This window comes from Crotalus tigris, unplaced genomic scaffold (assembly GCF_016545835.1).
Source record: "Crotalus tigris isolate CLP2741 ecotype Arizona unplaced genomic scaffold, ASM1654583v1 scf7180000019409.675750, whole genome shotgun sequence".
In the NCBI taxonomy this organism is placed as follows: domain Eukaryota; kingdom Metazoa; phylum Chordata; class Lepidosauria; order Squamata; family Viperidae; genus Crotalus; species Crotalus tigris.
In genome coordinates this window covers 504185-517785 of record NW_024097523.1, presented here as the reverse complement: position 1 = coordinate 517785, position 13601 = coordinate 504185, and the positions used below count along the sequence as shown (strand labels likewise).

General features: G+C 36.8%; 1 protein-coding gene across 3 annotated transcripts in view; it reads left to right on the top strand.

Annotated features, from left to right (window-relative positions):
• CERS5 (ceramide synthase 5) overlaps positions 1-13601 on the top strand; it is a 50697-nt gene that overhangs the window by 30810 nt on the left and 6286 nt on the right. For all 3 annotated transcript variants that reach the window (XM_039362254.1, XM_039362256.1, XM_039362255.1), the window contains 4 exons: positions 1382-1474; positions 3081-3209; positions 4279-4385; positions 10860-11016. In XM_039362254.1, coding sequence (XP_039218188.1) covers positions 1382-1474; positions 3081-3209; positions 4279-4385; positions 10860-11016 — 486 coding nt within the window. The remainder of the gene's footprint in view (positions 1-1381; positions 1475-3080; positions 3210-4278; positions 4386-10859; positions 11017-13601) is intronic.

Below are 13601 nucleotides of genomic sequence, written 5' to 3'. Positions count from 1 at the left end.
CTGGGGGCAACTCTCCTCTGGGGGCTGCTGGTGAGGAGGGGGCCATGGGGGGAGGCGGGACTGGGGTGACGACACATGTGCCCACACGGAGGGCTCTGAGTGCCGCCTCTGGCACGCATGCCATAGGTTCGCCACCACTGGCATAGGGCCTCCCTCCACTTCATTTGAGTTAATTCTGAAGGGGGGGGGAAATACTCTCTGTACAGATACTACTTGACTTATGAACTTTTGAGTTGTGAACTTTTGCTGATATGAACAAACCTGTCCTTAACTCTAACCTAGAAAATCCCAGAAGTCAGGAGAAGGCAGAAAAGGATTAGTTTATGATGTACTGCATATGTATGCTTGGCAGCACTATTGTAAAAACCATCTGTTGAGAAGGACAGCTGCATTCCATGTCTGAGGGCATGGAGCCAATGGAATATGTCAGCTCATGGGGGTAGAAGTGGACAAGGAGGGGAGGGAGTCACCAAAGTGAGGAGGAGTCTACTCCACCTGAATACCAATCTGGGAGGGTTGGCCTGCAGAGTCCACAATTGAAATAAAAAAACCAAGTTGAGCTGCGCCCACACCCACATCTTCCCTGAATAGCCCCCTGAGAGGCTTTCAGTGGGGAAATGCCCCCCCACCACCAAGAGAACATCCACTTGGTCATCCCCTAGGTACGCGGGACAAGAGGAAAGTGAGGATAACTGTGCATGTTTTTTATGCCTGTTGGACTTGTGAACAAAATGGACTTATTAACAGCCTCTAGAAACATAATCCATTTGTAAGTAGAGCAATGTCTCTGTTGCCATGCACCATCCTGTATTCTGACGTTCAGTGGGAAAGGCATTGGAAACATTGCTTTTCACCTTCTCACCAAGAGCTATTAATAGGAAAGAAGATGCTGCTTTGCTTTCCTGCTTTTGCTTTCTATGATCAATCTAGATATAGATATATTTTTTTACATCTTAACATTATTTCAAAAGAATATTATGGTTGTGATCGGATCTCTCACTATTTAAAGACTGATAGCAATTTTTGCACAGATAAGAATAAGACAGATTAAATAGCTTTCAAATTTGAAAGTATAATAAACAAAGCTTAGATTTATAAAATTTTCCCTTAATGGAGATTTTATTTTATTTAGTTTTATCCCGCTTTTATTATTTTTTATAAATAACCCAAGAGGGGGAACATACCTAATATTCCTTCCTCCTATTTTTCTTCCCGCAACAACAAACCTGAGGCAGTTACTGAGGCAAAGTCACCTAGCTGGTTGTTCACACGTAAAGTGGGATTAGAACTCAGTTTCTTGGTTTTTCAGCTTGACACCTTCACTACTGGACCAAGTTATGTTGGACGAGCCATGTAAACAAGATTACTTTTTGTTTTCCAGCCTATAACATCTGACATTTACTACCATTATATCATCGAACTGGCCCATTACTCGTCTCTTTTGTATTCACAGTTTACCGATATTAAGCGAAAGGTAAGAAACAAGTTTTTTTCTAAGATTTTTTTTTCTAAACCTATAGGAATCCTTCTTACTGTAGTTAGCCAGATTTAAAAAATCTGCCCATAATAATAGAAATACCACATTTTGTCCTTGATTAAATGCTATAGCAGATTACACCACAGTTCAGAAGGTTAAAATATCTTAATTTGGTTTAAGCTGTAATCTTTTGTCATTCTAAAAGTTATATCTGGAATATTTAGCTGAAGCATTACATTAATTGTTTTTCAGAAAACTGCTAGATGTTTTATTTTTTTAAAAAAAAAATATTCAATAAGTTTGAATCTGTGAGACTATTTTAAGACGAATGCTGTAGGATTGGCTTTTCTGATTCTTTAGCATTGCTAAAATTGCAAGGGTTGTGAGCAGCCTTCTTCAGAAGGAATTTCTAATGTTGGATGCTTATTTCAGAACAAAGTTAATGGAAGGCTATCTAACATTCATACAAACTTCACAAGTAAGATTGGAGGGCTCTTAAAAGAAGAATAGTAGTCCTTCTCTTTGCCCGGAAGTTTTCTCCCATAAAATGAAATGCTGTCCTATTCAAACTAACTGCCTTTAAAAAACAGAAAATAATTATATTCTGGGATTAGGATTGTTTTCTGACGCCTTGCAGCAGAGAAACTATTTTTGTCTTCAGTGAGATGCATAGATAATTTGGATAGTATTGATAGTCTTGAATCTTAAATTTCAGTTAGACTTAGTGCATTGCATACGCTTTTGTGTGAGCATATACATCAGTTGATTAGTGATGAAGTTGTCTTACTGCATTCATCAATTTGCAGGGTTCACAGTATTATAAGCATCCATCCCAGTGGGTCCCTGCAGGACTTGGCCCTGCTTCCCACCCTACGTGGTCACACACCTTCCTCCCCTCCTCCCCCCACAGATCCGTCACTTATTTTTTTCAGTAGAACTGCCCCAGGCATCTTAAGGAACATATATTTTCATTGTGTCTATTTCAAATGGATGGAGCAAAATCCTATGAAGTAGATTTTATAATTAAAATCATACAATTCTTGTAGTTGTAATTTTAATTGCTTCTACAGTTTATCTTTTTATGGTTTGTAGGCAACCATAGTTGCCTTATCAGTGAGAGAGGCAGCATATAAATTTAGCAAATAAATAACTAAATAATTGTAATACAATGGTAGGGAGGGAAGAAAGGGAGGCAAATAGATGGGATTATTATAGGAGTAAAATGACAGAATTGTTAGGGCCATAAATAAACTACATAATCCTGTGCTACTTAAAAGTCGTTCTTTTCGCCACAAAATACTAATGAGCTTTGAAAACTTAGGCTTTCAAAATTAATCAGGGTTTCTGTCATACCTTTGAAGGGTAGAGACTTCACTGAGAAGGAAGCAGCATAGTTTCTTAAGAGCATAATTGAGTAACTGAAAAGTTGGAAACCAGGTCTCAGTAATTATTTTTAACTTGAAAGTATATTTTTGTGCTATTAAGCAGTTAGCACGCCATAAAAAGTTTCCAAACTTAGATTATTCTGAATGCTTCTTTTTATCAGAGTACATTAATTCCTTGATCATTATAGCTATTTCTATCCTGTTTCCTCTAAATTCAGGATTTCTTCATGATGTTTGTCCATCATGTGGCTACTGTTGGATTGTTTGTCTTCTCCTACATAAACCACATGGTGCGAGTAGGTACTTTGGTCGTATGTCTCCATGATTCAGCAGATATATTATTAGAAGTGAGTACCCTAGGTTTTATTATTTAATACTACTGTATAATTTTGTCTACAGTATTGATTTCCTTACCATTAATTTATTGGGATTTTTTTCCCCACACAAAAAAAGATTAAAACAATGTGTTATGCTATGTATACAGAGCATGGTGATTTGTAAGTAGTCCATTTAAGGCAACGGCTGTTTCTTAAAACCATTTGGAAATCATTTGTGAATGACCTAGTGGTTAAGGCACCAGGCTAGAAAACCGGAGATCATGAGTTCAAGTGCTACCTTAGGCATGAAGGCCAGCTGGGTGACCTTGGGCCAGTCACTCACTCACTCACTCTCTCTCACTCAGTCCAACCTATCTCACAGGGTTGTTGTTATGGGGAAAACAGGAGGAGGAAGATGTATTGGATAAGTTTACTGCTTTGAGTTGTTTGTAAAAATAATAAAGATGGGATACAATCATCTAAACGTTCTTGGATGACCCTTCGTGTCCATCACTATTAACGGCAAAGACTTCAGTATGTAAGGAGCATTTGTTTGGAAATATATATACTGTCACTACAAGTAGTCCTCATTGAGCCACTGCTTCATTTAGCAGCCGTTTGCAGTGATGAAAAGACAACTTGATAACCAGTCCTCACATTGGCAGGTCTGTACAGCAAAAGAAAGCTGAATTAAAACGAGAAGCACAGTCATGCTTTCACTTAACGACTAAGTTGCCAGTCGCAAGTATGATTGCTAAAAAAGGATTGCCTGTAGTTGTAACTGATACTGGTGTTACTGGATAACACTAGGCCTGAAGCTTCTTAATTTGAGAGGCTATTATTTGAGTGTTCTTGATCTTTACCATATTCATTTACTATTAGTTCTTTCTGAACTTGTATTTCGAACATAAAGGATATTGGACTATTTTGTATTTTTTTCTTCATTTTTCATTGTGCCAAGATCATATTCACAGTTACTTTTTCTTTTAAAAAAGAAAGAAAGAAAAAAAGATACCCAGTTAGTAGAATCTTTTATCTAAATAATAATTTTGTTAGATGGGCAGCTAGAGTTGTTTTAATGCTTTCTATTTTTTTCTAGCTTGCAAAGTTGTTCAACTATGCGAAGTATCAGCGACTCTGTGATGCTACTTTTATAATATTTAGTGTAGTGTTTCTTATTACCCGCTTGGGGATTTTTCCTGTTTGGTAAGTATGATGATATGGACACCTAGCTGTAAATTATATACATTGGAAAGATCAAGGAAGTGGTTTGGTGGAGCCTTAATAGTGCAGTATTCTCAGAGATAGAAATAGCATTTATTTTATTTTTTATTTTATTTATGAGACTTATATACCGCTGCAGGTTATTTAATTGTATAATTTTTATTTGTAAAATATAACAAACAGAAAAATAATATGTCAATAATGGTAGAATTAAAATTATAAATGATCCTGAAAATAAACTAAATTTTAAGGGAAATATATAAAAATCCATAAAATATTCATAAAAATTAGTCCAATATTACTAAATCAAAGTTGTATAAAAAGTTGTCTTCTCAGTTTTCAAATATAAAAGTATTTCAAACATTAATCAAGAATACATCTCTTGACTTCAGTCTCCAACATCAAGGTAAAATTATTTCCATCTACATAAGATAATTCTCTTTATTGAGCCTTAGGCTTGATAAATTCAAAGTTCTTTATAAATGTTGAATTCCATAGTATTCAGCATCACATTTAAAGCTATGTTTTCCCCCAGCGTTTATTGTACATACAAACAGGCAAATATACATTGATTTAGGACCAGAAGAGAATCATGGAAGAACATGACCAAATCATGTGGGTCAAGAGCCGTCAAGCATCTTACAATGCCAAAAAAAGAAACTCGCTTTAAAAAAATAATTGAGAAGTCCAATAAACACAAAGTTTTTTTTTTCTTTAATTTTTTTTTTAATAAAAATTATAATTTTTATTTTATTGAAAATTTTTTGAATTTTACAAAAACAAATCCCCTTCCCATACCCCCCCCAACCCTACCACCCCCCCCTTCCCAACCTCCCAAACCCTCCCCTGGACTTCCCAGAGCTGAGTACAGGCTTAATTAAAAAAAAAAAAAAAAACCTTAAAACACTTTTAAAACCTAAACAAGTTTAAATACAATCATCATTCTATATAAACTCCCTCCAAAAACACAAATTTAAACATTACTTTCTTTGAATATCTATATCTATAGTGTAAAATCTAATTTCTCCCTCTTTCTTTATCCTAAAACAAAAAAATAAACATATAAACCTTTGTTATACCATTAAAACTAAATACTCTTAAAAAACTTAAAGTAAATACATATTTCCTTCAATCTTCATAATCTTCTCTCCTATCCAAAAAGAAAAAACTTAAAAAACCTATAAGTCCTAAACAAATCTAAGCACATTTAATTAAACAAATTATTTTCTCTTAAAAATATTAATAATAATATTTAAAAACTAGAAACACTTTTAAATCCTAAACAAATCTAAATACAATCATCATTCTGTATAAACTCCCTCCAAGAACACAAATTTAAACATTACTTTCTTTCCTAAACAAATCTAAACATTTAATTAAACAAATTATTTTCTCTTAAAAATATTAATAATATTTAAAAACCAAATTTAAGCATACTTAAAACTTGAACAAGTTGTACTCCCTTCAAAACACGAATTTAAACATTACTTAAAATTTAAAACATTAGAATCCCCTCACTAAAATGAACAAATTATAATCCCTTCAAAACACAAATTTAAACAATATTATCATTAAAGGTTCAAAACTTAAAACAACAAAATTCCCTTATACGCCTATCCATAATAAACACATTAAACATTTCAATCTTCACCAATAACAAATTCCATCCGTAAGAAACTGCATCCTTATCAGTCTCAATTATATTAGTATTATTATTAATTATTCACATTCCAGTTTTTTCCATTCTCCATTCTTCCATTCTTCCATTTCCATTCTCCATTCTTGTATCGAACTTGTAAGAAATGCTGCAAGTTCTGCCTTAGGAGACTGCTCCAAAATTCCTGAATCTCCCATCGACTCCGAAGCCAATACAGATAAGGGTTCCTTAAATTCCTCCTTGTGTTGATCTTTACAATTGTAAGTTGTACAAGTTATCCTCTGCCCGTTCCTCTCTTGTTGATGCCCCTCAAACTGAGATTTCCCAATTTCCATTTCAGGCAGCAATTCCACCCTTGAAGATTGCTCCAAAGACTTTGTAGGTCTAACATCTCCCAGAGATTCAGAGACCACTGAATATGAAACTTCCTTAACCTTCTTCTGTTGCTGCTTTTCTTTGGAATTGTATGCTACACAAGTTGTCTTCTGCTCCTCAATCTGGACTTGTTGAGACCTAATAGATGGCGATGCACATACCCCCAGGACCGAAGTATAAAAATCTTTTGCTTGAGAAACAGTATTAAGTCTATGACATGTCCCCAGGTAGTTCACCACCATTCCAGTCGGAACATCCCATCTAAATAGAATTTTTCTCTTTTTAAGTTCATTTGCTAGAAAAGCAAACTCCTTTCTTCTTCTTAAAATTTTAGATGGGATCTCCTTAAAAATTATAACATCTTGTGAAGCAATTTGAAATCTCTTCTTATAATAGGCTTGCACAATTTCATTGCGTAAAGATCTTTTACCAAAGTAAATTACCACATCTCTTGGCAGATTCTTCTGTGCTGCCACCACAGAGTTAACCCTAAATAATTTTTCAATTTCACTAAGTATTCCCTCTTTTTCTTTATTCAAAATCAATGCAAAGTCCTTTGCAACCATCTCTTTCAGATCTCCTTGCAAAGACTCTCCCAGGCCTCTGATTCTTAAGGCATATTCCATTTGTCCATATTGAAGCATAAGAATCTCATTTTCCATTTCTTTTTCCATACTTTCAATTTTCCCCTCCATTATGTCCACTTTTTCAGCTACCTCTTCCACATGGGAGTTCACCTTTTCAAGAACAGAAGCAACTCCTTCTAAAGCCAAAACAAAATCTTGTCTCAAGATCTTATTATTTTCCTCTAAAATCTTTTTCATTTCTGCCCTAATTTGAATTATAACATCTCCCATCATGTCTTGCAAATCCTTCATAGTTATTAGCTGACCCCCAGAAGAGGGTGAAACTGTTGATTTAGAAGCTGTAGAAATCCCTGGACGCTTTGGAGCCATCTTAAAGAAAAACCTTTAGTCCTTCTTAAAAAATTATAAAAATTCCTTCAAAAATCATAACTCCCTCCAAAGAAGGTCATTATAATAAAAAGAAAAAAGGGAAAAAAAGGAAGAGAAAAAGAATTAAAAAAAAGTTTTACTCCTTCTTAAAAATTGCAAAAAATTAAACAGAAAAAAGTCCTTCAAAAAAGGGTCATTACAATAAAAAGAAGGGAGTTCAAAGGAAAAAAAAAAAGGGAGAAGAAAAAAAAATAATTAAATAGAAAAAGTCCGTTCCAAAAAAAAATACTTAGAGATACCAAAAACAACCATTCCAATCATAAGAAAATAAAAAGGGAAAGGGAAAGGAAAGAAAGAGAAACACCAAAAAGCCTGCCGGTCAGCATTCTAACTTCAGAAAAAAAAAAACACCGAGAGATTTGCCGATCGCCATTTTACTTTCCCTTTCAACAAAGAAAAAAAAATAAAAAGAGAGAATAAAAATAGAAGCAAGTCTTAAAACTTAAAATCCAAATAAATCAAAGAAAGCAAAAACTAAATCCTCTACTCAGCTCTGTCCGTTTATAAAAAAAACTCACCAGTTCTCTTTAAGCACGGAGGTGTTTGCAGCGGCTCGTTTTGTCCCTGAGGACAAAAACAGCTGGGAAGCGGAGACAAGTCTGAACTCCGTGGGAGCACTCCTTTCACCCCCCCCCCAAAAAACTTGGGGGGTGCAAAAGAGGCTCTACCACTATTCAGACACTCTCTACCCCCCCCCTTTGCCCGGGAGGGAGATTTTGAACCACTGAACAGCTGATGTCTGCTGTTCATAGCGGTTCTTACACTTACCCAGGAGAGACGGCTACAAAGTAGCCGCCATCGCGCGCGCAAAATCCACCGGAAGTCAAACACAAAGTTTTTTGAGAAATTGGTTTCAAGTCTTAGTCACAAGACGTCTTATTTTACATTTTTTTTTAACTGGCATCCATTGATTTTGGAACTGAATAGTCCAATTCCTTATTCCACATATCATAAACATTACTAATATTATCTTTTCATGGTTTAAAGAAAATTGTAATAGCTTTATACTATAACCCAGGGGCATGTAAGATCTGGGAAGGTTACTAATTCCTGAATTAATTGAATATAGTTTGTTGATTTCTTCCTGGTTTTTACTGTATTATTTCAAGGATTCCATTTGGCCTTGATTAATTTCTACAGGAATCCCTATAATTTGTGAGTCAAAGGTAAAAAGACACATTTTTCCTTATGAGGCTTGCTGTGAGTAATCTCAGGCTGCAGAGTCACTCCAGAAGGCCTGATGAAACTTTTCCTCTTCTAACACTTGTCCAGTCTCATTAGTTTTGTAGTTTCATGGTTATCCTGAAGTTCAATGATGCTGATGTTGCTGGGGTACCATTCTGAGCAAAAAGAGTCAGGAACATGGGCCAGTAAGTTTTGGAACTTGGCATGTGCCACATGGTTAAGTAGCTCCAATACATTTTACTGGTAAAAAGGGAATTAGTGCCTTCTGCAAATTTAGCAAATAATTAAATCCTTAATGATTATGAGCTCATCATTGAATATAGAATCCATGGGTCCTTAGATGACCCCACAAGACAGATTTCAGTTATTGATCTGATGGATTTTCTGTTATGGATTATAGGTAGAATATTACCCAGAATGTTAGCAAAGTTATCAGAGTATAGAAGATGAATGTGTACCTTTGTCCTTGTTCTTAGTAATAGTTTTACAGGCAGTTCTCAACTTACGACAGTTTATTCAACAACCATTCAAAACTATAAGGGCACTGAATGAGAAGATCTGTGACACCTGCCTGAAGATGCAACTGCTCCAGTGCCTCCATGATCATATGAAAAAAATTCTGGCCCCTGACAATCGGCCCACCTTTACAACCGATCACAGGAATGCTGTAGCAATTCTCCATCACTCTGCCCCCCCAATCCTGGACCACTGGGTGGCCCCAGGCCTTGGGCTTGTTTCCTACCCTGCTGAGTCCCATGCTCTCCACCTCGCCCATCTCCGTCATGGCTCAGTCTACTTACCTTTTCCATAGATCTCTGGGAAGCTGTTGATCTGCCTCTGGATACAGGACGGAAGCCGCATGGCACTGTCCTGGAAACAAGCGCCATTTTGGGAATGAATTGTGGCCATTCATGTGGGAATTGGGGAAGCACTATGCTCCGGACCTGGGCCTTCACTAGGCCTCCCAGGAACTTGCCCAAGGCAATCCATGCTCCACTGAATAATATTTGCTACTCAACAATAATGCTGATATGAGGAGTAATTAAATTTACATGCGGATGGATTCAAATTGTTGGTGTTGCTGTTGTTAGATTTTTATCCTCAAGTTGGTGAACATACATTCCTGCCTCCTTTTAGGTCAGGATAGACGAGAACTCCTCAGGCAAGGAAGATGCATTGAATCCTCGGAGAGCTGCTTTGTGCCCAAGATATTTACATTTTAGTTTGGAGAGAAATATGTCTTTACTATTTAGTTCCAAGGATAAGCTTCTACCTGAGTTTAGCAGGGAATGCACTGAGATACTGTTACCTTGTTAATTTTCTTGGCACTCTGGGTATTTGCAGATAGCACTTTTTTTTTTTAACCTATGGTTGCCAGTCTTAATGATTGGGCCATATTAGCCTACTCTAATTTATTAGCAAACCATTATTAGGTGGTAGGAAAGCAGTGAATTTTTAATATTGTTTTCACTATCCTTATTTTAATGCCCTGGGTTTCCTAATGGGTCCGTTTCTCTCAGATTACACTGGGAAGTAGCTCTGCTGTTCCTTTGCTATGTGTTTTGCAATACCGTGTGGCACTTCTTAGACTGCAAAGAGTGGGCTAATTTTTCTCCTCTCCTGGCAAAGAGGTCTCTCCTCTGAAAACCACAAGGCAAACATAGCTAATGAAGACTGGCAGGAGAGGAGCTGCCAAGTCTCATGAGCTCCATCTACAAAAGTAAGCTGACTTCATTAGCTTTCTTCTCAACTTTCTATGTGGCTCTTTTTGAAGTTAGCTTCAAAGTTAGTTAGTGGAAAGCCTACTATAAGTTGATTACACATTGTATTTATTTTAAAAGATTTGTATAGTCACCCATCTTAAACAATTTTTCTAATTCTGGGAGACTTATAAGACTTCCGAATCCTGAAAATTGTTTAACAAAATAAAACAGACCATTTTCACTCTTCTCAAGAAAGAAATTGGTAAGCAATTTGCCAGATTACCCAAATTATTGTGGGGGGAAACCCAAGCAGAGAGAAAACTGGAATCTCTTCACAGATACCTGCTGTTATATCAGCACTTAAAGATTTGAGGCATTTTCACTCTTTGGGGGGGGGGGGAATTGTAATGGGAGAGAAGTTTCTGCTGATTTAGATAACCTATTCCCAGTCTAGAATTTGGGCCTTGTCAAAGTTCAGAATAAGACAATGAATGCAAACCTCTTCTTGTTTGATTTCTAGGATACTGAATACTACAATGTTTGAAAGCTGGAAAATAATTGGCCCCTACCCATCCTGGTGGTTGTTCAATAGCCTTCTCTTAATTATACAAGTATTAAATATCATCTGGTCCTACTTCATCATTCGCACTGCCTACAAAGCTGTGGCACGAGGAAAGGTATGCATGACTAATTTCATTACCAGAAAATTGAGTATGGCTTTCATTTTCTTCAAAAGACATTTCTTCAAAATGTCAAAAGGGTCAGTCACTCTGAAAAAAGAGAGTTGCCCCCTTACTGAAGGTTTCCATCTTAAATCACGCTGTAATGCAAATAATAATTCTGTATTCTAATACTCAGCAAAGATTATTTCAGACGAACTTGACCCTAATACCTAGGTTTGTTAATATTGTTTTCTTGACAACACAATGGAAATGGTGTGCCATAGCTTTCTGCCATATTTTTTTCAACTTCCCACATTAACCTTTATCACTGAGATTTTTTAATAGCCTTTCATCCAAGTGTAAACAAGGTTCATCTCTGCTTAGGGCTTGTATGTTTGTTTTTTGAAATCAGCAAGATCAACTAGATTTTTGTCATCTAGAGTACTTTGTGCAAATCAGATCAGTTTTTCATGCCTTTTAGTCATGTCTGTAGGACTCAAGTTGAGTTTATTAAAAAATGCCTGATTTTTCACCGTTCTTTATTGCACCAGGAAAGGTAGAAATAAGTGGCTGTCAAGGGTGCGACAGTGGGGAAGGATTCCTCATGGATTAATGTATTATGAAATGTAAATAACATATAAAATTTATAGATACTTGCTTATGAAACCATTCCACTCTGTAAATATTGAGTAATTCAGTTTTTTAAATCTGGAATTGAATCAGCTGTCCTCCAAACATTGTGTAATGTTTGGAGATAGAATGGTAGCTGGTGATATTTTCATTCCTATTCTGAGCCAAGCCCATGCATGACTATTGACAGTTTCATGTGAAGGGGACAAGACTCCTTCAGCTATCCCTGATCTTCTTGCTACATTCTCTCTATTCCATTTTTGGAAATGCAATCCTAGTGATCATGCCTTGGAAAAGGAAAGGTGCCACTTCTGAGAGGTCTGTGTAAAGTTGAATTAATGTAAGGCAGAGGTCCCCAACTTTTTTGGTTTGGCAGCCCAGAAAGGGAGGCAGGCACCATTACATGTGTGCAAGTGCAAAACTGGGCCACACATGACCATGCGCAAACGGGCCCACACAAGTGCCACAAATGGGGTGGTGCTAGCACCAGCGGGATGCTCGGGGTGGTGCTAGTGCTGGTGGGATGTTCGGGGTGGCGCTAGTGCTGGTGGGGTACTCGTGGAGGCGCTAGCACCGAGGGACACTTACATCAGCACTAGTGTGAATGTGGGAGGTGAGTACACACCCACACGCATGTGCACTGGCCATCCCTTCATGCGGCCTGGTGACCAAGAGACCACGGCCCATAAGTTGGAGACTCCTGATATAAGTCAAGCTTATGTAATTGGAGCACCTGATGTAATATGTGGCCATCAATTATCTAGATAGAGCAAGTTGTGTTGATAGGAAGAGAGTTACAAATCTATGCTAGGTTATGGAAGTAACTGAAGTGGTGTCTTTGGCTTGGAAAAAAATGCTCATCAATTGCCCCTTCCCCTTTGGGTTCCTACATACTTTCAAACCCAGTTTTTTAAAAAATAGTTGTGAAAAACAAGTTTCCAAGGTGTCAAGTATTGTGAAATCACAAATCATACATGGGACATCATGTAGAGCCGTGGTGGCACAATGGTTAGAATGCAGTAGTGCAGGCTAATTCACTGCTCACTCCAGGAGTTTGATCCTGACCGGCTCAAGGTTGACTCAGCCTTCCATCCTTCTGAGGTCAGTAAAATGAGGACCCAGATTGTTGGGGCAATATGCTGATTCTGTAAACCACTTAGAGAGGGCTGTGAAGTGCTATGAAATGGTATATAAGTCTAAGTGCTATTGCCATTATGCCCAGTGGTTGCCATGTTCTAATTTTAAAAAAATGGAGATTGCATGACAAAAAATGTCCTGAATTCAGATTTTATACTATCAGGGAAGGGCAGAGGACTCTCAGTGAAAAATCACAATGCATGTTTATTTTTTGTGAAGTTTGTGCTTTTATATGAAAAGAATTCTTCCAGATTAATTATTCTTTCATGCTTTTAATTATTAAAAAATGAAGAGATTTAGTGTTAATCTGAAAACGTCATCTACTTGCTGATGAGAGAAGGTTAGGACCATAACTGCTAGTCTATAAGGAAAAGATTTTTCAAAAGCTTTCATGAAAATATAAATACATATTATAAATGTGTATAAATATTATCTCAGTAATAATCACAGTGCAGTTATTGAAGCATTATGTAAGAACCACTTATATAAAAACTACATTTCACATTTCAAGATTCTCAGGAATTTCTGCCATGAGAAGATCTAAATCACACATCTATGGAGATTCTCAGTCATCCAGGTCATATCCCAAAGATGCTTTTTCATGAGGCAACTGGACTCTCTTGTTTTTCTTTGAAGACATTTCGCTTCTCATCCAAGAAGCTTCTTCAGCTCTGACTGGATGTGGGGTATTCCACCCACAAGAATTCCACCCACTCACTGTATAGTCATGTGGACAATACTTGGGTCAAGATCAAAACACAGGAATTGGAAGCATTCACCAAACATATCAACTCGGTGGACAGATACATCAAATTCACACATGAAGATGTTAA